The sequence below is a fragment of the Hordeum vulgare genome, chromosome 2H (assembly GCF_904849725.1).
Source record: "Hordeum vulgare subsp. vulgare chromosome 2H, MorexV3_pseudomolecules_assembly, whole genome shotgun sequence".
Taxonomy (NCBI): domain Eukaryota; kingdom Viridiplantae; phylum Streptophyta; class Magnoliopsida; order Poales; family Poaceae; genus Hordeum; species Hordeum vulgare.
The window spans coordinates 644,176,019-644,199,844 of record NC_058519.1 but is presented as its reverse complement, the minus strand read 5'-3'; the positions used below and the strand labels follow the sequence as shown (position 1 = coordinate 644,199,844).

Below are 23,826 nucleotides of genomic sequence, written 5' to 3'. Positions count from 1 at the left end.
TCTATGATGTGTGTGGCTTTCCATTGCATGCTTTGATTGGGTTTGCTGTCTGGGAAACAACTGTGCTCATTTTTTAGACAGCCCCCAAGTATTTTGATCATTGGAGTTGAAAGTGTCAGAGCGTGCAAGTTTTGCTTTGTGTAGCTGCGATTGATTTTTTCTGATTGATTACGTAAATGCCAATTTTGTCACAGAAGCAGTATAACTCAATGAAAACTTGGTACGATTTTCTTTCTGTTATGGTCACTCGTGGAATTTCACATGGCAATATTACATGGAAACCAAGTTTCAATGGAACTACGTGGAAACGACCTTTGGAAGTTCTAAAAAAATGCATTATGTTAAGAAGGTGATGTTGCATGTGAAATTCCAAGTTCAAACACAAAACTACTCCCTCCATCCCTAAATATAAGACCTTTTAGAGATTGCACTATAAAATACATATGAATATATATAGACATATTTTAGAGTATGAATTCATTCATTTTGCTTAGTTTTGTAGTGAAATATCTAAAAGGTCTTATATTTAGAAACGGATGGAGTATTTATTAGCTATGAATAAAAATACAAATTCTGCGATTGATAGTGACATTACCTGTTCGGCACTATCAAATGCTGATTTTGTTTTTTTAGCTTGTAAATGAAATTGTGTTTGATATTCTAATAGAACATCACTCTTATGTTGGGATTTTTTTTCTTCTGAAACTTGGAAACATAGTATTGCAGGTGGTTTCCATCCAAACTTGATTTCCATATGATATTCTCTCAAATGGATCATGGCATCAAGCAGACATAGGAGGGCTAACAAAGAATAAACCCTAGTCGCCACCCTCCAGAGAGGATCTTGATTGGTGCGGAAGATAAATTTTCTTTTTCTTTTTGCCCATCGCCTGACTCAACAACACAACTTATTTTTCAAGCATTGCGATGCTGTCTGTCCGACCTCCCCAATGTGCTTAGCGGAAAATCTCTATCTGTCCGACCTCCCCAATGTGCTTAGCGGAAAATCTCCATCGTACACAATGGTCTCTTATTGTGGCAATTCAACGAGGCTTGATCCGTGCTTCATTGGCAGAATGGGTTGCAGCTTGAAATCCTAGGTTTGTCCCAAATCAAATTTAAAGTTTGACTTATAATATTATTTTTTCATCAACATCTATGACACAAAGTAGTTTCACTTGATGCAGCATATGCATACAAACATATATTTGATACTGTAGATACGTCCCAAAATTCTTGTCTTAGCTTTGTCTAGAAATAGATATATCAAAATATTAAAACATGACTAACATTCATATCTAGACAAATCTAAGACAAAATTTTTAGGACGGAGAGAGTACAAATTTAGTCTAATATACAGAAGTTTGACTTGGATAAAGCTAGAACTTCAAATAATTTGAAACAAAAAGGTGTTATTATCTGCAAACCAATAACGTACGGGTACATAAATAACACAGAATCGTTCTAATGCGCACAGCGCGATGCATTCACTTATGCTATACAGCATCCTATAACAACCTATCATGTTTTATTTACTCGCAATAATCTATCATCCATAGGTAATCGTATCTGTTATGTACACCAGGAACTAGTGCTGTATAGATCTGCGCCATCTCTTAAGAGGATAGGCAACCTCATGGCTCTTTCCCTGTGGCTTTGCCAATCATAGCTGCGGCCATCAGAATCTATCGCCATGCATTCGCTAAAGATGGACCACTGTGGCGTGACTTCTGGCGGAACTGCTTCTTGTTTATGCACCATGCGTCCGAGAAAGTGCTCACCTGAATTAGGGCGGTCATTAGTGAAGATATAAGTGCGATAAACTGATCACCAGAATCAACGCTGTCCTTACAGTGCCGATCATCTTTGCACCAAACCAGGCGGTGTCTGTGCCAAATGGAGGGGGCAGAACCCTTATTCCTTCTGAGATATATGAAGGAAGAAGTGTGTGGAGCTCTTTCTCGAGCCTCTCTGTTCACAATGAAAATACAGCCTTATCCACCGGTGTTCTACATTTATTTTGTGATATGCATTAACATCCAATGAGCTGTTCAGTATTAAAATGCATTAGGCAAGCATACCTGGCAAACCAGGTAAGCATGACGATCCACCAGCTAAAACCACCGTCTTGAACCAGCTGTGGTCACGGAGCCCCTCTGCATTGTAGCAGTGATCCACACATAGAGATACTGCTTTGTGCAAAGCCATAGCACGACTGCAACACCAACATCGAGCAAGCATAAGCGAACCGTATTAATAAAAGGAAAATGACAAAAAAGGTTACGCAACAGAGAAGATAACATACACTCCTCCCATCTGGGGCTGGAAAAGGATTTCTGCCATCTTGAATCTTTCTTCTGACAGAGTGAACCACCCTTCACCATCCACCTCACAGGAAGCTTGTGTATTTTTACATAGTTCTGCTTCATAATCATACGCGACGTAGCAAATTTTCTTTACAGATAGAAAAGGAAGGGAGGTAGAATCATGTGTTAGTATCATCTCCATTTCTGTCATGTACATAATCAAAATAGGTTGCCCAACTAATGGCTCCAAGCACAAATAGTTCATTAGTATGTCGCCCCAACTAATAATATAGGTTTCAAGCACAATTAGTTGGTCTGTAGCCCCCAACTAATCGGTTACAAGCACAATTAGCCACTAGGTGATATTTATGTGGAGAACGCAAGCTACAATAAATTACATTAGCTAAATTGAGTAATAAACAAAACATTACCTCCTTGATTGTCCGAACAGTGTACAGTGATTCAAAAGAAATATTCCTTCGCTGCAATAGCTCCTTCAGAAATCCAGTAAGTTTCAGAGCACCTTGCCCCACAGTTTCAATGCCTATCTCATACATCACCCTACCTTGGAAAACTGTTGCAAGGAAGAAACATAAGATAAAAAAATGGATATTTTTACCACTTGATCTAGACGCACTTCCATGTGTTATAAACATTTGGAAAGAAGCTCGACCATGAATAATTAACAGTCTACAGCCCACGGAGTCTTAAAACCCCTATGGTCCCACCCTATGTCTCCCTCTGATGTGCATTCCTATTAGCCTGTGTATTTCAGGAAGGACACATTTATCAATACTCAAGCAGATTATTTGCATTAAGTTGATATTCGATGTAATAAAATTGTGGTAGGCCTAAGGTTAGGAGTGGCAAACGTGGGCTTGAAATATCGGCCATGTCTACTGATCTTAAGAGAAAACATCAGATACTGAAGAAAAGAGTAAGATGCTCGACTGAGTCGAACCTTAGACCAGAACTTACTGGGAACAACGGATGTGACATTGAATCCAATGTTGACAACAATACCAGAGGTTCGTCTAGCAGCATACAAAGCTAGGAGTGCCTGTAAAAACACATGTCAACAATCCCACAAAATATCTTCTTCAGCAGGTGAAGTTAACGAATAAAGTAAACAGAAAAGGTGGCTTCTACAAGACTACAACTACATTGATGTTCGATTTAAATTTTACGCCATAACACAGGTGTATTATACAGTAGAAAATTCTCAGTTGAGAAGTTCCAGGCTTCCAGCTTGAACCGCGATTCATGATTCTGACACTATAATATGCGAATCTTATACTTTTCCAAATGCCAAATCCAAAAAACAATAGTGCCTCAAACCTCAATATGACAACAAAATTAATCAAAGGGACAGTGGTACACAAGGTTGAACCAAAAAGTACATCAAGAGGTGATAAATGTAAGCATTTGGGCGAGCAAAATCACCAAGTGAACATAAAATTCCTTACTTGATCAACAGCACAAACAGCAGGAACATTCATTTCAAACAAAACCGAGTATAATGTCTCCTTGTATTGCTTTCTTGAAGCCCTAGCAGCCTCGGTATCTGTACCAAGTTGAGTTAGAAACATACAGTTAGACAAAGAAGTTTGAAATTGTTCATCAACCATAGCGACAAATTAATGGGCAAAAACATGTAACCATATAACAGGGCCGCCATATAGAAATAGTGATAAAGTAGAAAATTGTATCACCTAAAAATACTAACCATCAGAGTGGCAGAGGGGAAGGGCAACAACAATTGGTCGAGCAGAAGGCTTTACATGCATCCTATAAAAAGTCAAGATAGATAAGAGTTTATGGCAAAAATATCTGGATATGCATATTGATTGGTCGTGTGTTGTGATCAAGCAAGATATGGTGCAGCCACTTTGATAGTAGACCAACCTAGTCAGCCAAAGTTTTCACAATATAAGTTGTGTGTGAGTGTTTCAAGTGAATTCACCCGGTGAGAACTCAGATCATCAATGGAAAATGCTGTCTATTGAAATGGAGCAAAAAAGGTAAAGCAAATATTTTATATACAAGATATTGCAGTGGAAATTAAAAGATCTTACAGACCTGTTATAGATCGTCGAGAAAAAGTGACGAAGTCTTGCATACATTGGGGACTCGATGTTACCAAATTCCTGCATGATGTCCCAGCAGAATTAGGACATAAATTATATCATCAATTCAATTATCTTATTATCACCGTGAAGTTGTTAAACCAACATCGGCCATCATGTGCCACAAAGAAAAATGTTGGTCATGATGAATGATTGATGTGCATTGGGTTGGTAGATTTCAGATTTCACTAATCACCACAGCTTACCAAAAAGGTTGCACAACGCCCAGAAGGAGCAGCATATTTGCTCCAGCCATACTTGCAGTAGCCTGACCCACCTGTTATTTAAGAAAAGAAACAACAGGGAATGCGCCATTTAAGGAGACTATGAAGCCGAAACAACCAAGATCAATAAACAATGTACATTCTCCAACAAAAAAAAACTATTACGTCGCACAAAGCAAAGGGCCAGATACAATCAGCCTACCATAACAACCTAATGATTACTGAAGATACCTAATCATGTCTAGTAATTGAAGTGTTTGCTTTCAATTGCATCAGGATGCTTGAATCATGTTATGTTCTGTTACTGTTAATAGTGGAATCGGAAGTCCGGGCACATGGCCGTTTGAAAAAAAAAATGTCTGGTAACTGAAGGTAAGATCATTGGAGTCTAGATTGCACTCAAACGGATACGCTTATCAGTATTGGTGCGATACGGATATGTAAATAAGTCATTTCTGAAAAAAAAAACGCCAATACAGGGATAGGCTTGACTATTTTTGAAAAAAATAAATAAATATATGTTATCGATTAAGCATCAAACCATTTATCATATAGTATTTAGTCACTGCAGTCCATTATCTTCTATCTTCTTATCCATGATTCCAACAAAAAGCAAGAACCAACAGCCAAAGGGTAGCAGTAATTTACCAAACATAAAAGTTCAGTTAGAGAGAAAGGGAGGAGGAGGAAATCAGCAGCCTTCCATTAGATAGAATTCTACTACTCCCTCCGTTCCTAAATATTTGTCTTTTTAAAGATTCAACTACGGATTACATACGGAACAAAATGAATGAACTTACACTCTAAATTATGTCTATATACATCCGTATGTAGTATGTAGTCCGTAGTAAAATCTATAAAAAGACAAATATTTAGGAACGGATGAAGTACAAGACAGTGGGGCTGTGGGGGGAAGGGGAGCGGGAGCACCGGGGAAAAGAGCCCACCACCGGCACTACCAGAGCTTGAAGGTATCGGGGCGCATCAGGAAAGAATCAGTATTCTCTGGTTGCCGGAGGTATCGGTGTTTTCTTGATTAAAGTTGTTGAAATGTGAGAATTTGTTGGTTGTATAGAATCCTTAATGAAGCAATCAATGCATGTATACTTACACAACTCAACTGCCCCCCTTGATTAAGAAGTAATCGCTGGCTACCTGTACAAGATTAAGCGCATGGCTACTCACCATCGACTATGATAGAGCCCGGAACCAGCGCTCGCTGTCCGTAGATGCGCTTGAAGGAGAGCTGCGGCGGGACGCGGACAGCGCCGAAGTAGACGCTGCGTGCGCACGGCACAGTGGTGTTAGACAGGCGAAGGAAACGGAGACGCGTACGACAGAATGGGAAGGCCCCGGCCGCGTGAGCAGCCAGGAGGAGGGGGGGCAAGGGCAACCGACCTGCGGGGCTCGGCGGGGCCGGCGGCGAGGTGGGTCTCGGCGAAGACGACGAGGTCCCAGGGGTCGGGGCCGAGGCTGAGGAAGAAGGCCCAGAGGGCGTTGTCGGAGGCGAGGATGCGCCAGGTGCGGCACACGGCGACGGAGCGCGCGGCGTCGGCGGGGCCCAGCAGGCGCAGGATCTGCGCCAGCACGTCGATCGGCACGGCGTCCAGCGCGCCCAGCGACCCGTACTCGGCCGCCGCCGCCGGGGCGCCGCGGCGGCGCGGGGAGGAGGAGGAGGAGGCGGCGGCGCCGTCCGGGTCGCGCGGCCCGGCGCGGGCCAGCACGGAGCCCCACACCTTGCGCAGCAGCATGGACGCCATGGTCCGGCCGGCCGCTCGGACGGGCGGGGCGGGGCGGGGCGGCGACCGCTACATGCGGCGGACGGGGAGGAGGAGCGCGGGGGAGGAGTGGCCGAGTGGGTTGGGAATGGGATCGAGGGGCACGGAATCCACCAGAAATTTGGGGGTGGACCGGGCACGGGGTGGGTTGGTCCGTCGTGTGACTCCGAGTGGGCCGCGCGGCTCCCCCCGTACACTGTTCTAGCATTTCTTGATGTTGGTTGCAGTACCCTGTCGCCGTCGTGGCCCTTCGCCAGTCGTAGCAGTGACAATCACTTGTTCCAGCAAAAAAATGTCTATCGCAGCAAAACAGCATCACCATCCATGTAAGCTGACTACACATTCCAACAAAATGTGTAGTCGATTTCAACAAAAGTCGGTGCCAACACGTGGTTGTAGCTCGTCAAAACAAAATCATGATTTCTGCCATGACCAAACAACTCGCAGGCCATGACCGCGAAAACATGTCACACAATCACACCAGTTCCAGTGACAAGCATGCAAGTTGCAACATTCATGGAAGGCCAGGAAGCTCGCACGTCGTGCCCGTGCCCGCGAGCAGGGGTAGGGCAGCCATGGCGGCGAGCATAGGGGGAGAATGAGTTCGAGCGAGAGGGTACACAAGATAATGAAGAAAGGGGTTGTGCGTGGGTATATATGGTCACATGGGGAGAATGAGTTCTCTTGCTCGTATGCAACTTGCTTGATCTTCAGTACCATCTTAGTACTTCTCAGTGATCTATATAGACGTCTTCTTCATGGTCTTATAGACCAAGTCTTATGTCTTGCTTTGGAGCTATCCTCCGGCAAGCCTTGTCGTCGGGGAGGCTATTACTGTGTGTACATAAGTCAGGGTACTAAGGCACCATATTTTAGTACACCGACACCGTTATTTTCGTATCCATCATCCCCATCTTCATCATAGTTCTTCCTCCTGTAGCCATACTTGTAATTGTGTATCACACACGACACTGACTAAGACATATTACCAATTAGTCTACGTTCATGATGTGTTCTGTGATATGTTATTCGTGTGATCTGATCTTCATGTGTGAGTAGTCTAGTAAGGTATGAGCTGAGGCAAGAGCCTTGCAACTGATGTATTTGTTGTAGGGATCAATGGAATGGCTTTGAATAAACGTCTTGTATGTGTGAACTAAAATTGTTACATAGATGTCTCTTGTATCGTTCATTTCATTTATCCCAGCAGATATCCACGATCATGGAAAGCGAGCCACGAAAAGGCTAAGAGTAGGGTGACCATGAAATGTTATTTTGAACACCAGTGACAGAAAGGTTAGTGCGGTAACACGGATCCTAAATTGGAATTCAAGATGTGTAGTCATTAAACGACCAATCGTTTTGTCTGATTATAGCAATCTTAGTTATCAAGGCAATCCTACGAGACGAATTAGGCCTTTGGTTGGACAACCGACTCTTGATGTAGGACACATGCCGGTCAAGACGTAATTTTGGCAAATCCCACACTTCGGTTCATAACAAGCACATCTTGATGGATGACTTTTAGCGCATAAATTAAAATCATATTTGGTCTCAACACAAATATATCGTTGTAAGCATTAAGATCTCATACCCATGCCTATTTTTTATAAGAGTTCTTCTTCAATTCTTTGATTTTGATCCGTATGAAAGTTGGAATTGTTTTCTTTAATAAAAGCTTCTTTGAGACCCTAGATTAAAGGGCATCGTCCTCCCATGGGTTCGATAACTCAGGGTCACCTGTGGTAAAAAAAAGCAGAATCTTTTCTTCTGCATTTCCGGATCACCAGATAAAGTAATCAAGTTATACTAAGTTTTCAGGTCTAGAAACGGAGGGCTATCTAGGCGAACTGGTCATAAGTGAACCAAAACCTTCTCGTTATTTAGGTTTAAACAAGAACGTTATTTCTGATTCAAATTTCCTTGAGGATGATCAAGTTTAAGCTTTGGGGAGTTGATGAGTGATATTTTACACTCTTCTAACCCGAGTTTAAACTAGTATATTTCATTAAAACCGAGATATTCGCTCTAATATTGCCACTAATGACTAATGAATGTTCTAATATCCTTTTCTAGTTTGTTTTCATGGGAAATGGGCTAAATATTGACGAAATCAAGTCGTAACGAGATAATAGAAATCAAGTGGATGTGCACTAGAAGAAACCGACCAAAATACGATGCATCATGCGACCACGACCGCTCGCATGAGTGGTCGTATGACATGGAAACCGAGGCGTTTCGTCCACCTGACCATACTTTATAAAGGGGCCGAGGCCAAAATGTCAACATAACAACTGTGAGAGGAGCCGCAAAATAGAAAGCCTTCATCCCATCTTCAACTATAGCCGCCACCATTTCCCATCTCCATGGTCACTATCTCCATCCTCACCACAATTCTTCCTTCTCTAGTCATACTTGTAATTATGTATCACACACAACATCTATTATAAGACATATTACCAATCAATCTATCTTCATGTTGTGTTCTATGCTTAGTTCTTCCTATGATCTGATCTTCATGTGAGAGTAGTTCGGTAAGGTATGGGTTGAGGCAAGAGCCTTGCAACACGATGTATTTGTTGTAGGCATCAATGATAGGGCTTTGAAGTAACGTCATGTATGTGTGATTTTTTTTCTTCTGTAGATGTCTTTTGTCTAGTTCGCGTTCTCCAATCCTGCACATACCCAAGATTATGGAGAGTGAGCCACGAAGAGGCTAAGGTAGTGCGTCCGTGAAGTCATTAAACGCCCAATGCATTTGTATGATTATTGCAATCTTAATTATCAAGGCAACCCCGCGAGACGGATATGGACTTTGGTTGGACAACCGACTCTTGATACACGATGCGTGTTGGTCAAGACGTAATTTGAACACACACCCCACTCCGGTTCATAACAATCACATCTCGAAGGGTGACTTCGAGCGCACAAATTAAGATCATATTTGGTCCCAACACAAATATATGGTCGTAAGCATTAAGATCTCATACCCATGCCTATTTTTATTATGAGTGTTCTCCTTCAGTTGTTTGATTTTGATCGGGTCAAAAGTTGGAATTGTTTCCTTAACAAAAGCTTGTCCGAGGTCGTAGCTTAAAGGTCATCATTCTGTTGGGATTAAACCCGATGTCCATAAACGGCTGGTGTACATGTCCGAGTAGAATAGGATTAGCATACCGAGCGGGATTGATCCTTTAGGCTCATACATGTATATAAGTGCAACCCCTGTAATCTCTGAATTACCAGAAAGAGAAAAAGCAATATAAAGTTTACCAGGCTCGACACGAGCATGTGGCCATCATACATCGATTCGTGCCTTCGCGAGATCGATCGTGTGGATCATAGCCGGCCGAAGCAAGGATCCGGCTGCACACGCACCTATGTGGGCTGGAAATCCATCCAGTTGCCTGCTTGCTAGCTTAGAAGCTAGTTTGCACGTACGCGGAAGGGTCTTGAGGGTCCAAAGCCAAGAATTGGTATCTAGAGCCTCGAAGATCTACGATCTACAACGAGGGACAACGACGCTGAGTCGGTCAAGTACGTCAACGGCGGTTTCAAGGCGAACACGAGCGGCGACAAGGTGAAGAAGGGTGGGAGGTCAGCGACTAGTGGTGGAGGAATGGGCGGCACCAACGTCCAGGCACATCGCAACATCCCCATCGAGTGCCCGATGCTCACTGACGCCAACAACAACGTGTGGACGGTGAAGATGAAGATTATTCTCCGAACCCTCCGAATCTGACACACAATCACGGACGACGACGTCGACGAGGAGTGTGACGAAGGTGCCATCGATGCCATAGCCTAGTCTGTGCCGGATTCAGTGATGATGACATTGGCGGAGTTCGAGACGGCAAGAGAGGCATGGAACACACTCGAGGAGATGAGGATTGGAGAAGACCGCGTCACCAATGCTCGCGCACAAGTGCTGAAGCGCCAATTTCACAAGTTGCGGATGGAGGAAACTGAATTGGTGAACGACTACGCCATGTGTCTTACTACTTTGGTGGGAGAGATCCGCACGCTTGGTCCAAAGCTCGAGGAGACCGAGATTGTGAAGTAAATTTTCAGTTTGATGACTGATAAATTCACGTACATCATCAGCACGCTTGAGCAGTTTTACGACATCGATGACATGACCATAACGGATGCGATTGGACGCCTATGGACGTGGGAAGAGAATGCTTGTGGCTATCGGAAAGGAAACGAAGGGGGTAGTGACCAACTCATGTACTCGCGCGCAGATTGGGAGTCCCCAAGTAGCAAACGAAGGCGTGATGGCTATTGGAAATATTCCCTAGAGGCAATAATAAAGGAGTTATTATCATATTTCCTTGCTCATGATAATCATTTATTATCCATGCTATAATTGTATTGATTTGAAACTCAAATACATGCGTGGATACATATACAACACCGGGCCCCTAGTGAGCCTCTACTAGACTAGCTCGTTGATAAAAGATGGTTAAGGTTTCCTAACCATAGACATGAGTTGTCATTTGATAACAGGGTCACATCATTAGGGGAATGATGTGATGGACAAGACCCAACCGTAAGCATAGTATCTGATCCTATTAGTTTATTGCTACTACTTTATCCATGTCAATGTATCTATTCCTATAACTATGAGATCATGCAACTCCGTGACACCGAACAAATGCCTTGTGTGTATCAAACGTCACAATGTAACTGGGTGACTATAAAGGTGCTCTACAAGTATCTCCGAGGGTGTTTGTTGGATTAGCATGGATCAAGACTGGGATTTGTCACTCCGTATGATGAAGCGGTATCCCGGAGCCCACTCGGTAATGCAACATCATAATAATCTTGCAAGCAATGTGGCTAAGGAGTTAGTCACGAGGAGCTCCGGAATGGTCTGGAGGTAAAGATATATATATGGGAAGTCATATTTTGGATACTGGAAAATTTTTGGGTTTTATCGGTATTGTACCGGGAAGCTTCCGGAGGAGTCCGGAAGGGTCCCTCCAGCCCCTAGGATGTGCATGGGATGTAAGGGGCGTCCAAGGTTGTACCGGACCCAAGGGCCCATGTGGCTAGGGGATAGGAAACCCTAAAGGGGAAGGCACCTCGTGACTCCTCCCTCTTGGCCGCCGCCCCTCCCTTGGAGGAGTGGTTACGGTTGTGCCCCTACTACCCCTTGCCTCCTATAAATAGGGGAGGGGAGGGGAGGGTTGAACACATCAAGTCCTCTCCCTTGAGACAACTCTCTCCCCCCTCGTTTCCCCTGTTCTTCCTCATTCACAGTTCCGGAGGCGCTTGGCGAAGCCCTACTGGGATTGCTCCACCACCATCTCCACCATGCCGTCATGCTAGTTGAGATCCCATCTACTTCGCCTTCCTCTCTTGCTGTATCAAGAAGGAGGAGACGTCATCGAGCCGCACGTGTGCTGAACGCGGATGTGCCATCCGTTCGTCTCAAGATCGGGACGGATCGCAATTGGATCGTGAAGACGTATGACTACATCAACCGCGTTATATACACTTCCGCTTAGTGATCTACAAGGGTATGTAAATGCACCCCCATCGTATATGTTGATCTCCATAGATTGGTCTTGGTGAGCGTAGGAAATTTTATGTTTCCTGTGGGACGTTCCCCAACAATGGCAACGAAGGCTCATGCAACGCAACGCGCAGTGGACAAACCAGAGAAGGCAAAGGAAAAGGCAAGCCACAAGGTCGTGGTAAGGCTGACCGGTCTAAAGAGAGGAAGCAACAGAACTTGGATATGTCCGAGGTCAAGTGCTATAACTGCAATGAGATGGGTCACTTTGCAAAGGATTGTCCGGAGCGTGACAAGCGGAAGATCAAAGCAAATTTGTCACAGTCGGAAGACAAATGTCCAGGTCTTTTGATGGCCAAAGTTTGTGATCTCGCTGAAACGATGGTTGTGAAACCAAACCGGAAGATGCTACTTCATGAGAAGAAAGTGATACCGAAGCTATCCGGGGATCAAAGCGTATCGTGGTATCTCGACACGGGTGCTAGTAACCACATGATGGGGTGCAAGGAGAAATTCCTCGAGGTGGAATATGACGTTGAAGGCTCGGTCAAGTTTGGTGATGGTTCTTATGTGGAGATTTGTGGGCAAGGATCTGTCCTCTTCGAGGGTCTCACAGGCGAACATTGCATACTCACCAGAGTGTACTACATCGCACGACTTCGCAACAATATCATCTCTATCGGGAAGTTTGACGAGAATGGATGCAAGGTGGATATAGAGAACAGAGTGATGAAAATCTTTGACAACCTACGAAATGTGCTAACTCGTGTTAATCGCACACGGAACAGGCTCTATATCCTCAACCTTTATCAATCTCAACCAGAGAGTTGGCTCGCCAAGAGTGATATTGATTCATGGTTATGGCATGCTAGATTTGGACACGTTAACTTCTAGCCTTGAAGAAGATGTCAAAGATGGAGATGGTATCCGGATGCCATTCATCGACCATGTTGATCGAGTATGTGACGGGTGCTTGGTTGGAAAATAGCATCGCAGGCCGTTCCCTGCTTAGTCTACCTATCGTGCAAGTGATGCACTCGAGCTCTTCCATGGTGATGTATGTGGTCCTATCACCCCGGCAACTCATGGAGGAAAGAAGTACTTTTTCCTTGTGGTAGATGACTACTCGAGATATATGTGGGTCATTCTCCTATGATCTGAAGATGAGGCGTTCGAAGCATTCAAGAAGCTAAAGGCTGCAATAGAGATGGAACACAAGATGAAGGTTCGTGCTCTATGGACAGATCGCGGCGAAGAGTTTACGTCGAACGAGTTCAACGACTAACACGACAAGATTGGCATAAAAAGGTCCTCACGACACCTTATACGCCACATCAGAACGTGATCGTTGAAAGGCGCAATCAAACCGTCGTTGACATGGCAAGGAGTTTACTCAAGAGCAAGAACCCGCTAGGACTTTTTGGGGAGAAGCTGTCTCGACGACAGTCTATTTTCTCAACCGGGCTCCAACGAAGGCGGTGCTCGGCAAGACTCCATATCAAGCAATTTACGGATGTAAGCCGAATGTGTCTCATCTACGGACGTTCGGGTGCATGGCACATGTGAAGACGGCGGAGCCGCATCCCTCAAAGTTTGCCGATCGTAGCACCAAGATGGTGTTTGTTGGATACAAGAGGAGTTCCGATACCAAGGCATCTACGATTCATGAACCAAGCATCTACGAATTTCATGCGGCGTTGTGTTTGAAGAAAACCAAGCGTGTAATTGGAGCGCCGCAACCGACGATGATCCAAAGAGTAACATATTCACAGTTAAGTTTCCAACTAACGATGATGCAGGGGAGGACATCCAGGTGGTTGGCAAGATGCCCAACCAAGGTGACCATAATGGTAGTGATCATCATGTTGCCGACTCCGACGACAACACGCATGGGACGCAAGGTGATAGACACAACGACGTGCACGACACGAGCGGGGATCTTGGTGATGACATCGACAATGAAGCGCATAGTGACGACGACAATCAAGATGATGGTCATGGTCACTACGACTACGCCAACGACGCGGATGCCAATGACACGTCCGAGACTCAACCATCTTCCTCAAGTGAATCGACACCGACACAATTTGTGTTGCCTCCTTCGCAAGCCACAACGGACTCCTCCGAACTTCGTCACTACAAGGTACTCCGGACTATGTGTGACAGCCTGAGACCGACGTTCCAGAAGATTCCCCTTTATTTCCGTTTTCGTCGTGTGTTTATTTTTATTTGTCGCATCATCATTGCATCATATGCATTGCATCGGCATCTCCGTTGCCGCCAGTTTTCAAACTTGCATCCGTTGTTAGTTGCCGGTTCTCATCGTTGTCCGTTCTGAGCCCGACCACACACGCACGCGCCCGCGACATCGTCTAAATCTTGTTTTTAAAAGTGTGTGTAAACCTTTCTCTGATTGGGTTGAGATTTGACGTGCGGTCTTATTTTAATATAGGTAGGCCGCGTGTCAAATTTTGTCGCAATCGGAGTCCGTCTGGTACCCGAACGGTCGACCGTAGCGGCACCATATTCGGCCTAGCGTCGGACGTTTTGTCGGGGTTTTAAAATCGTTGCCGCACCGCACCACTTCCCTCTCATCTTAGCAACGCCACTCTACACAGCTAACCCTAACTCGCCTCTCCGATCGGACCGTACGATCGCGATCGGAGGGTCGAAAAACCCCCCAAAACCCTAAGCCTAGCCCTTCCCTTCTATAGATGGACAGCTAATCCTCCCTCTCCTCGTTTTCAGCGCCTTAACCCCACCAGCCAGCCTTCCACCTTCTCCTCGCGCCGCCGGGCCCGCGAGCCCGCAACCGGCCCGCCCGGGCCCGATCTGGGCCGAGCAGCACGAGCCGCCGCTGGCTCCTCCCTGCTCCCGAGCCCCGCGCCTAAGGTGCCCCGCCTCGCCTTCGTCCCTGCGCCGCCCTCGCCGGACACCCTCCGAGCTCGCCGGTGCGCAACCGCTGCCCGGACCCGCCTCCTGCCGGTCTCCCGTTGCGGCCTCCTGCCCGAGCTCCTCCCATCGGAGCCCCCAACCTGTAGTAGCTCGCACCCTGCTCGATCTCTGCCAGATCCCGACAGCCCGCGCCGCCGCCATGCGCCGCAGCCGCTCCCCCGATCGGCGCCGCCGATCCCGACCGGATCTGCTCGTCCTAGCCGCCGCCATGGCCGGCAGACGCGCAGTCAACTCCCACCGCCGGCTCCCTGTGCGCGTGCGAGAGGAGAACGAGGACCCGTGGCCATCACCCCTGGCCGCGTGGGCCTCGTGTCCGTGCCGGCCCAGGCCAGCTCCTCCCGGCCCGCTCCACCGCCAGCAGCAGGCCGCCTCGCCCTCGGCCTCCTCCGTCCAGGCCGGCCCAAGAGGCAGGTGAGCGCCCCGTCAATCCCTTTCTTGCCCTGTGCACCATATAGCATGTTGCGCTCAATGCCAGATTCAGCCTGATGTCCAATTTGGCCCGTGGCATTTTTTTTAATTTATCCCTGCGACTTTTATTATTTCAGGGAATAGGGATATATTAAAATGCCCGTATCTTTTTACCCGTAAGTCGGATTTAGATATGCATCTCGTGTAGAATTTCGCGTAGATTACGAATTTACAACTTGCATAAATGTTTGAAGTATTTTGACGTGCCTAATGCCTAGTTTTGCGTGTTGTCTCAATAGGATAGTTGGCCGTATTTATTTTCCGTACGTGTCCAGATTGCTCGAACTCCGTAGATAAAATGTTTATGTTTTAGGAACCTCTTTGCCATATATTTTAAAGTAGTCGTTGGTATTTTTGAATGTAGGTTTTAGCCCTAGTTTATTATTTCGTGTTTAGGACATTATCTCGCATATACGTGTGGCGATATTCTTGTGTTGCAACCCCTCATGTTTTATATGTTTTCGGGGTAGAAAAATCCATAGGATTTAACCGTGTATTTAGTTTTAGCTTTAGAGCAAGTTAGTTCGCGTGATATTTTGCCATGTTGCCCTTTTGTTGATTTGTGGGATTTAATCCGTGCTTCATTTGAAGGAGTTGTCAACTAGAGAGTTGCCCTTTGATGTGTAGGCTAGCCCCTGGTAATTTTGGTTGCAATAGAAATCCATGTTTAGGTGTGGTTTGCTTGCTCTCAAGTTGCTACGAAATAGTGTTGTTTTAGAGATGCTGAAATATTTCTAAGTCTGAAATCTGTTATATTTTGTTGCTGTCTTTGCATGAGTTTATCTGGTGATCTATAGCTCTTTTGAGGTTGGTGCAATGGAGTTAGTTGTAGACTTTGGGATTCTCTAGCATGCTTTGAATTTTCATGCCATTTGGAGTCATGTAGCTTATGGTTTTGTTGCTGTCAATATGCCTTCAGATCGAAAACTGCAGTTTCATAAACTGTTATTTTCACCAAGTCTGAAACTGTGTGTGAGAAGCCATTTTGTGACTTCTTTTCCTAGTGTTCCATGCTTCCATGCAAGGTGTTGTTAGTTGTATGTTGTAGTGATTTTTGACCTCTATTGCCTCATGCCTTGGTTGAGCATATTGGATTTGTGTAGCTCGTAGTTGTGGGGTGTAGAAAATGCTATGTGGCTGATTTTGGCAGATTGTAGTGATTTCTTGTTTTTCTCGTAGTTGTTGAACCGTTGTTCCGTTTTGATCGTGTCCTATATTAAACTTGCTTAGAATCTCGTGTAGTTTCATTTTATCTTGCTGGTTGGGTGTTTTGAAATGTTGTGGATGCCATTTGCACACATATTGCATTCATGACATCATATCTTGCGATGCTCGTATCTTTTGAACCGTAGCTCCGTTGGAGATGTTCTCTATGTGTAAATTGCTTGTAACGACGCGTAGAATCACGTGAACGTATTTGTTTTTCTGTTTACCAAACATTTAAATGTATTAGTTCAGATCTAGACAGAATTGTAAATTAACATGTGAGGTCGTCTTGGAGGTGCTATATGTCATTTCCGACCTCATTTAAAATGCCTAGATAGGTAGTTTAATTACGCTTCACCTCTTTCCATGTGTAATCACATTTAATATTGCCGTGTACCTAATCGGGATAGAACTAAATAACTCGTATGTGGAGTTTCGTCAATATGCAACTCGTTGCATATTGAACTTCGCTTAATGTGTAGTATTTGGTGTTGTGATTGACATGCCGTGACTTGCATGTATTCAGCCGTTCATGCATCATTTGTGTTGTGCATCGTGTGGTGTATATCATGTGTTGATTCTTATTTCCGGTTTCCTCCGTCTCGATAGAGTTCCACAAGCGTGTCGGATGTGAGCACCCGTTCGACTACATCAGTTCGTCTGCTTCACGGAGTCATTCTTCTTCCAAGCGGGATCTCAGGCAAGATGACCATTTCCCCAGATAACATTACTATCATTGCCATGCTAGTATTACCGTTTCTATCGATTATGTCTCGTTGCCTACCACATGTTAAGCCTCCCGACATTGCCATGAAAACCTTCAACCTGATAACAACCTAGCAAACCACTGATTGGCTATGTTACTGCTTGCTTTACCATGAGTTAGTGTTGCTAGTTGCAGGTGCAGTTGCTTCCATATGATAACATGGGTTCCTTGTTATATCACCCTATTAAATGCTATTTAATTTAATGCACCTATATACTTGGTAAAAGGTGGAAGGCTCGGCCTTTCTAGCCTAGTGTTTTGTTCCACCTTTGCCCCCTTAGTTTCGGCTACCGGTGTTATGTTCCATATTTGAGCGCTCCTAACACGATCGGGGTTGTTATGGGGACCCCCTTGATAATTTGTTTTAGATTAAAGCTGGTCTGGCAAGGCCCAACATTGGTACTACATTTGCCCAACATAATAATTCTGTTAATACTGAAATGCATAGGGAGTTAGCGCTACCCGAGGAGTAATTCTACATAATACAGGGAGGGCCAGTGCTGGTCCAAAATAGAGCACCGTGCGGGGCCAACCCGGGGCAACTCGGGTGATGTCTATCAGGCCACCGTATGCTTCGCTTATCCGTCGTGTCCTGAGAACGAGATACGCGGCTCCTATCGGCTGGGATCGTCAACACGTCGGGTGGCCTTGCTGGATTAGTTTTACCTTTGACGAGATATCTTGTGCATCGGGATTCCGGTGATGCTTTGGGTAATCTCAGAGTTGAGGTTTTCCACTAAGGAGCCCGACGAGATCGCGAGCTTTGTGATCGAGGATTTCTATGCGGCTTGTGGTAATTTGTGATGGATTACTTGGAGCATCCCTGCAGGGTTAAATCTTTTCGGAAAGTCGTTCCCGCGGTTATGTGGCAACGTGGAATCTTTGTTTAACACTGGTTCTAGATAACTTGAAGTTAACTTAATTAAAATATGCCAACTGAGTGCGTAACCGTGACTGTCTCTTTCGCGAGTTCCTTCTCCGATCGAGAACACAGTGGGGTTATGTTTGACGTAGGTAGGTGTTCAGGATCATTCATTTGATCAATAGTAGTTCACATCCGCTATGCGTAGATCACCCCCCTCTTATTTCTTGTAGTCGTAAGTTTAGCCACTAAATAAATGTTTAGCCGCTGCTGCAACCTCACTACTTAACCTTACCTCACCCATTAAGCTTTGCTAGTCTTGATACCTTTGAAAATAAGATTGCTAAGTCCCCTGTGGCTCACAGATTACTACAACAACAGTTGTAGGTACATGTAAAGATTACTTGACGCGAGTGCATTGATTGTTCATTTGGAGTTGCTTCTTCTTCTTCTTCATCGATCTAGGATGGGTTCCAGGTCGGCAGCCTAGGATAGCAAGGATGGACGCCGTTCTTCTTTTCTCGTTTGTTTTCGTCCGTAGTCGGACCCTGCTCTTCTTCCTGATGGTTATGTATTGTACTGATGTGACTCTGATGTAGCTTCTGGCGAGTGTAAGCCAATTCCATATATCTCATCTTTTCAGTACATGTACTTGTAACGATATCCATTTTTGCGAAACGACGAGATGCACTTCTATCCCTGACGAGGCCCTCGTGCCAAATTGAGGATAGAATCGCATCTTGGGCATGACACTATGCCTGCTCGGAGTTGAGGAGACGGCGAACTTCGTAGAGGCGAGAAAACTCCTAGCTAGATGCACGTGATGGATGAAGAGATGAAGGCGATTGAGAGCAATGGCACGTGGACTTTGGTAACCCAACCTCCGAACCAAAAGGCCATCGGTTTGAAGTGGGTTTACAAGTTAAAGAAGGACACGGAGGGTGGCGTTGTGAAGTACAAGGCAAGACTCGTTGCAAAGGGCTACGTACAACGTCAATGAGTTGACTATGATGAGGTGTTTGCACCGCTTGCTCGACTCGAGATAGTGAGAGTGCTCCTAGCTTTGGCGGCACAAGAAGATGTGAAGGTTCATCATATGGATGTTAAATCCGCTTTCCTCACCGGTGATCTCACATAAGAAGTGTATGTGGAAGAACCCCTCGGCTACGAGAAAAAAAGCGAAGAAGGAAAAGTTTACAAGCTCAAAAAGGCACTTTACAGGTTGAAGCAAGCGGCAAGAGCTTGGAACTCAAAGTTAGACCGAAGTTTGGTCATGCTTGAGTTCAAAATATGTCTCATTAAGGATCCCAACGACAGTGTGCCAAGCTTCGAAGAATAGACGAAGGTTGAAGACGCGACCAAGGAGGAGCGTTGGCATCAAGCCATGGAAGAGCCGACAATAATAAAGTCGATGACCGAGATTCTGCGAGGAACGATGAAGACAATGCCGACGATAATGTCTATGAGTTGTGGTCATCGCATTTGGGATCCAGGTCGTAACGAGGACTTCATGTTTAAGAGGGTGAATATTAGGATTAAAATCGATGTCCGTGCACGGTTGGTGTACATGTCCGAGTAGAATAGGATTAGCATACCGAGCAGGATTGATCCTTTAGGCTCGTACGTATATATAAGTGCAACCCCCTGTAATCTGAATTACCATAAAGAGAAAAAGCAACACAAAATTTACCAGGTTCGACACGAGGCTGTGACCATCATACATCGATAAACCGATTCGTGTCTTCACGTTCGTTTTACTGAAAGAAGCCGAGACGTTGCGTCAAGAGATCGACATCGTAGCCGACCGAAGCAAGGATCGAGCTGCATGCACGTACGTGGGCTGGAAATCCGTCTAGCCGCCGTACGTGGAAGGGTCTCGAGGGTCCAAAGCCAACACATTCTCCCGTGGGTTTGATAACTCGAGGTCATCTCTCCAAAAAAAGAGAATCCCTTCTACTCCATTTGCGGATCACCAAATGAAGTGATCACCGCCACCCTGATTCCGGGCACTACATCAAGCATCCACTACTGCGCCAGCCGATGTCGTCGCTCATACAACGGCAACCACCGTCACGACCATCAGATCCAAGCACTATGTCTAGTACCCCTCATGTGTCGCTCCATGGTCAGCCGCACTCGACCACCAGATACGTTGCCCGACCTCTGCTGTCGTTTCAGGCCGTTGCATATTTGAATCAGGACAACGCTTGAGCACCACACACACACACTGATCCGAGATCACTCGGCCGACCGAGAGCCGTTGCAGCTAGTGTTGGCTGCACCCGTGCGACGCCCGTTGTTGTCAGTCTGTCGACACACGTCCTTCCACACCCATGCTGGTGGTGCCCAGATCAGGCCCGCCGCCCCACCGAGCCGTCATGGCTCCGTTGCCACCGGTGAGCACATCGTGCCAGGGCGCAGGAGCGCCACCGCGCCGGTGACCTAGGCCGCCGGTCGTCACCTACCGACGGGCGATTTTCCCAACTCGCAGCATCCACCACCGCGCAGAGAGACCCCGCCGCCGCCTGCTCCACGTGAGCTTCGCCCGCGGGAGACGCCGGCGATGGCGAGGGGGTGGAGGTTCCCGGCGCCACTGAAGGTTAGGTCACCCCTTGCTAGTATATTATCTTTAAAAAGTGTCCAAATTTAATCACCGATATCATACTGGAGTAGTTTAAGAATAGAAGTTCCCTAAAAAATACGAAAAACACAAGCGTTAAGACTCTTAATTAAATATTTTTTAGTAATAGGATGTTAAATTGAGTATGCATCATATGCATCTAATAAGGTTTTCTGATTTTATGTCTATAAGAAATGCTATGATCAGTACTCTATGTAAAACACTTTACTAAGCATCCATGCATTTAAAGAAAAATAGAGGAAGCAACTGAATAAAATGAAGAAAAAAGGTTTAAAATTATCGATACATAAAACTCATAACAAATCTAGCCGCACAAATGCGTGGTCGCTGTGCTAGTTAGTACTCCCTCCCTACAAAACATAATAGTGTTTAGATGATTATTTTAATTATCTAAACCTTTTTATATTTCTTTAAGGAGGGAGTACGTAGCAGAGGTCAATCTTATTATCCAGTAAAACAAGGAAGCAAACAAAGAGGCAGCGAGCGAGGAGAGGACCGAAGAACGTTTGATCAGTAGGTGAGCGCGGTGCTGTTGGCGCCGAGCAGCAGCTGCTGCGCCTGGAACTGCCTCCACTCGTGGAGCACGGCGTGGAGCCTGTCGATCTTGTCCTGCAGGCCGTGGATGCAGGCCGCGTGGAAGATGCAAATCTCATGGAAGTTGAACTTCTTCCACTCCTCGCACGCGTTATGGAAGTAGGTGGTGTCCACCAGGTACACCGTCGCGCCGTGCCTCGCCGCCAGCTCGTGCTTCATCTCCCGGAACACCACCTGGTCGTTCTCCCCGGGCCACCGCGTCCTCGCCTCGTACCAGCCCTCGAAGAAGGCCAGCGTCGCCGCGGTCGGCCTCGCGTACACGAACCCGCTGTTGGCGGCCTTGTCCAGGTCGTACGGGTTGCTGCCGAAATGGTTGTCGCAGGCGAGGGTGATGTCGGCGCCGACCGGGATGCGCAGCAGCGGGTTCCGGAACCACAGGATGTCCAGGTCGGTGAACAGCATGGTGTAGCCCAGCGCCAGCACCCGCGCCTGCAACCTGTTCCGCGCCCACATCATGTCCACGTAGTCCTTGTCGTAGAACATGAGCTTCGTGCCGTTCGCGGACATGCCGTTCGCGACCAGAAGGTGGCAGAGCGGGTGCATGCGCCGGCACCGCTCCAGCCCCTTGGGGTCCGTGGCCACCACTACCAGGTGCTTCAGGAGGTGCTGCGTCCTCACGCCGGTGCGGAGGCTGTCCAGCATGATCTGGAGGACCGAGCCGGGCATCGCATGCGCCTCATTAGTCAAGGTCAGGATGACGGTCTTGTCCTCCATGGACGCGCTCCGGAGCAGCTCCGCGAGCCCGTCGTCGCTTGCAGCCGCGGCCTACACGCGCGAACGAACGCGATCGATGCATGGTTTCAGTTCAGACATGCGACAAGACATTAAGAATTCGAAACAACAGAGAATTGACGTACGAACCGTGCTCAGCTTCCTCATGCCGAGATCTGCGACGGCGTACGGGCGCGGAGCAGACGGTGGCAGCAGCGCCACAAAGGCTGCCGTGGCCGCTGCTCCCAGAACGAAGCATAGCAAATTCGTCACGGAGCTCATGGCCAGTGATCCGGCGGAAAGTCCGAAACCTCCGACAGTCCAGAGTGCACTGTGTAGTGTGTACGACGAGGCCCTGTGCCTGTTATAAACTTCGTGGATGCCAGGATTCCTGTCAGAACCAAAGAAAAGGAAAACAAGATCATAGGTTGTGGCAATTAATGCCATGGTAGTGGCAATTAATGCCACGGTTGACGAGATTTCATCTGAACAGTATAAAATGTATGGGATGAGATCCGCCATTTGGCATATCTTACTGGAAGGGCCTCTTTCTGATTTTCTCTGTGGCAAGTCGAGATGCGCGCAATCCTCGCAGCTCTGGATCTTGATGAGGCACTGGATGGATTCGCAGGCAAAAGATGAGAAGACATTGAGTGTGCTGTGATGAGAAGCGGATGGATCGCAAGTCTTTGTTCCCGATTCACCATCATCTGTTTAATGATATTTTGCAAGAAGTGCCGCAGGAGAAAACTGCATCAGCCTTTTGGACCAAGCTGAAATCCTTCTGTTTATTTAGGGACCTAAGAGCATCTCTAGCAGACCCTGTATAAGTGGTCAAATCCGTAATTTTTTTAAGTTTTATAGTTTTGATCGAAAAAAATGTCCACAACAAAAACTGTAAAAGTGGTTCAAGCCGTAATTTTTTTAAGGGGCATGAAAAGGTCATACCCGAAACCCTTATATTTCAAGGTTGGAAGGCCGAACCGAGGGGGTCCCGTATACCGGTGAAACCTCGTCGGAGCAAACACGCCTCCGCGAAATTTGCTGGAATGCGTCCTAAACTCGTCGGAATTCATCACCGCACACCGGAAAAGACCGCTAGACGTCGCAGTTGATCGCCACCGGTTCGAATTGGACGAGCTCGACCTCATCATGGCCTCCCATGATCTCAGCATGGCTACCGGAATCCTCCCGGCACGGCCAGCAAAGTGGCACGACTCGGCCGGCTGGCTGGCAACAGAGAAGGACAGTGTCGGCGGGCGATGGGGCATGGCCGGCGAGGCTCGGCGCGGCCGACATGGTGATGGGGCGCGGCCAACGGGGACGGGACGCGGCCGATGGGCGACAGGGTGCGGCCGACGGGGTTGGATGGGGCCGGCGTGGCCGGCTGGAGGAAGGGGCCGCGACCGCCGCACTGGAGGAAGGAGCTCTTTATCTCAGTTTTACAGCTTATTTTATAATTTCTGTTCTGTCGTAGCTGAAATGGACCCTTAAAATGCTTTTTTTTTTTGACTCGTATCTCAGTTTCACAGTTTGCGTTTTTACGGAGTCTCCTAGAGATGCTCTAACCATTTTAGAATTTCGAAAATTGTTCACCATTTCAAACATTGTTCAATTTTCTAAGAAATATTGTTCACATTTATTTTCCAAAAATGTGATTTTTTTTGA

General features: G+C 46.5%; 2 protein-coding genes across 2 annotated transcripts; both read right to left on the bottom strand.

Annotated features, from left to right (window-relative positions):
* Nucleotides 1–1,369: 1,369 nt before the first annotated feature.
* LOC123428295 (actin-related protein 8) lies at nt 1,370–6,519 on the bottom strand. Its single transcript, XM_045112493.1, has 12 exons — nt 6,055–6,519; nt 5,842–5,936; nt 4,639–4,709; nt 4,386–4,453; nt 4,033–4,094; nt 3,773–3,870; nt 3,285–3,366; nt 2,738–2,880; nt 2,306–2,454; nt 2,082–2,215; nt 1,853–1,971; nt 1,370–1,781 (listed from the first exon to the last, which is right to left on the bottom strand). Exons 1-12 carry the CDS (start codon nt 6,414–6,416, stop codon nt 1,686–1,688), a joined length of 1,479 nt encoding a protein of 492 aa, XP_044968428.1. The 5' UTR covers nt 6,417–6,519; the 3' UTR covers nt 1,370–1,685.
* Nucleotides 6,520–21,104: 14,585 nt separating this feature from the next.
* LOC123431167 (uncharacterized protein At4g15970-like) lies at nt 21,105–22,627 on the bottom strand. Its single transcript, XM_045115006.1, has 2 exons — nt 22,309–22,627; nt 21,105–22,212 (listed from the first exon to the last, which is right to left on the bottom strand). The coding sequence occupies exons 1-2, from the start codon at nt 22,603–22,605 to the stop codon at nt 21,364–21,366; spliced, it is 1,146 nt and encodes a 381-aa protein (XP_044970941.1). The 5' UTR covers nt 22,606–22,627; the 3' UTR covers nt 21,105–21,363.
* Between the last annotated feature and the right edge of the window lie 1,199 nt (nt 22,628–23,826).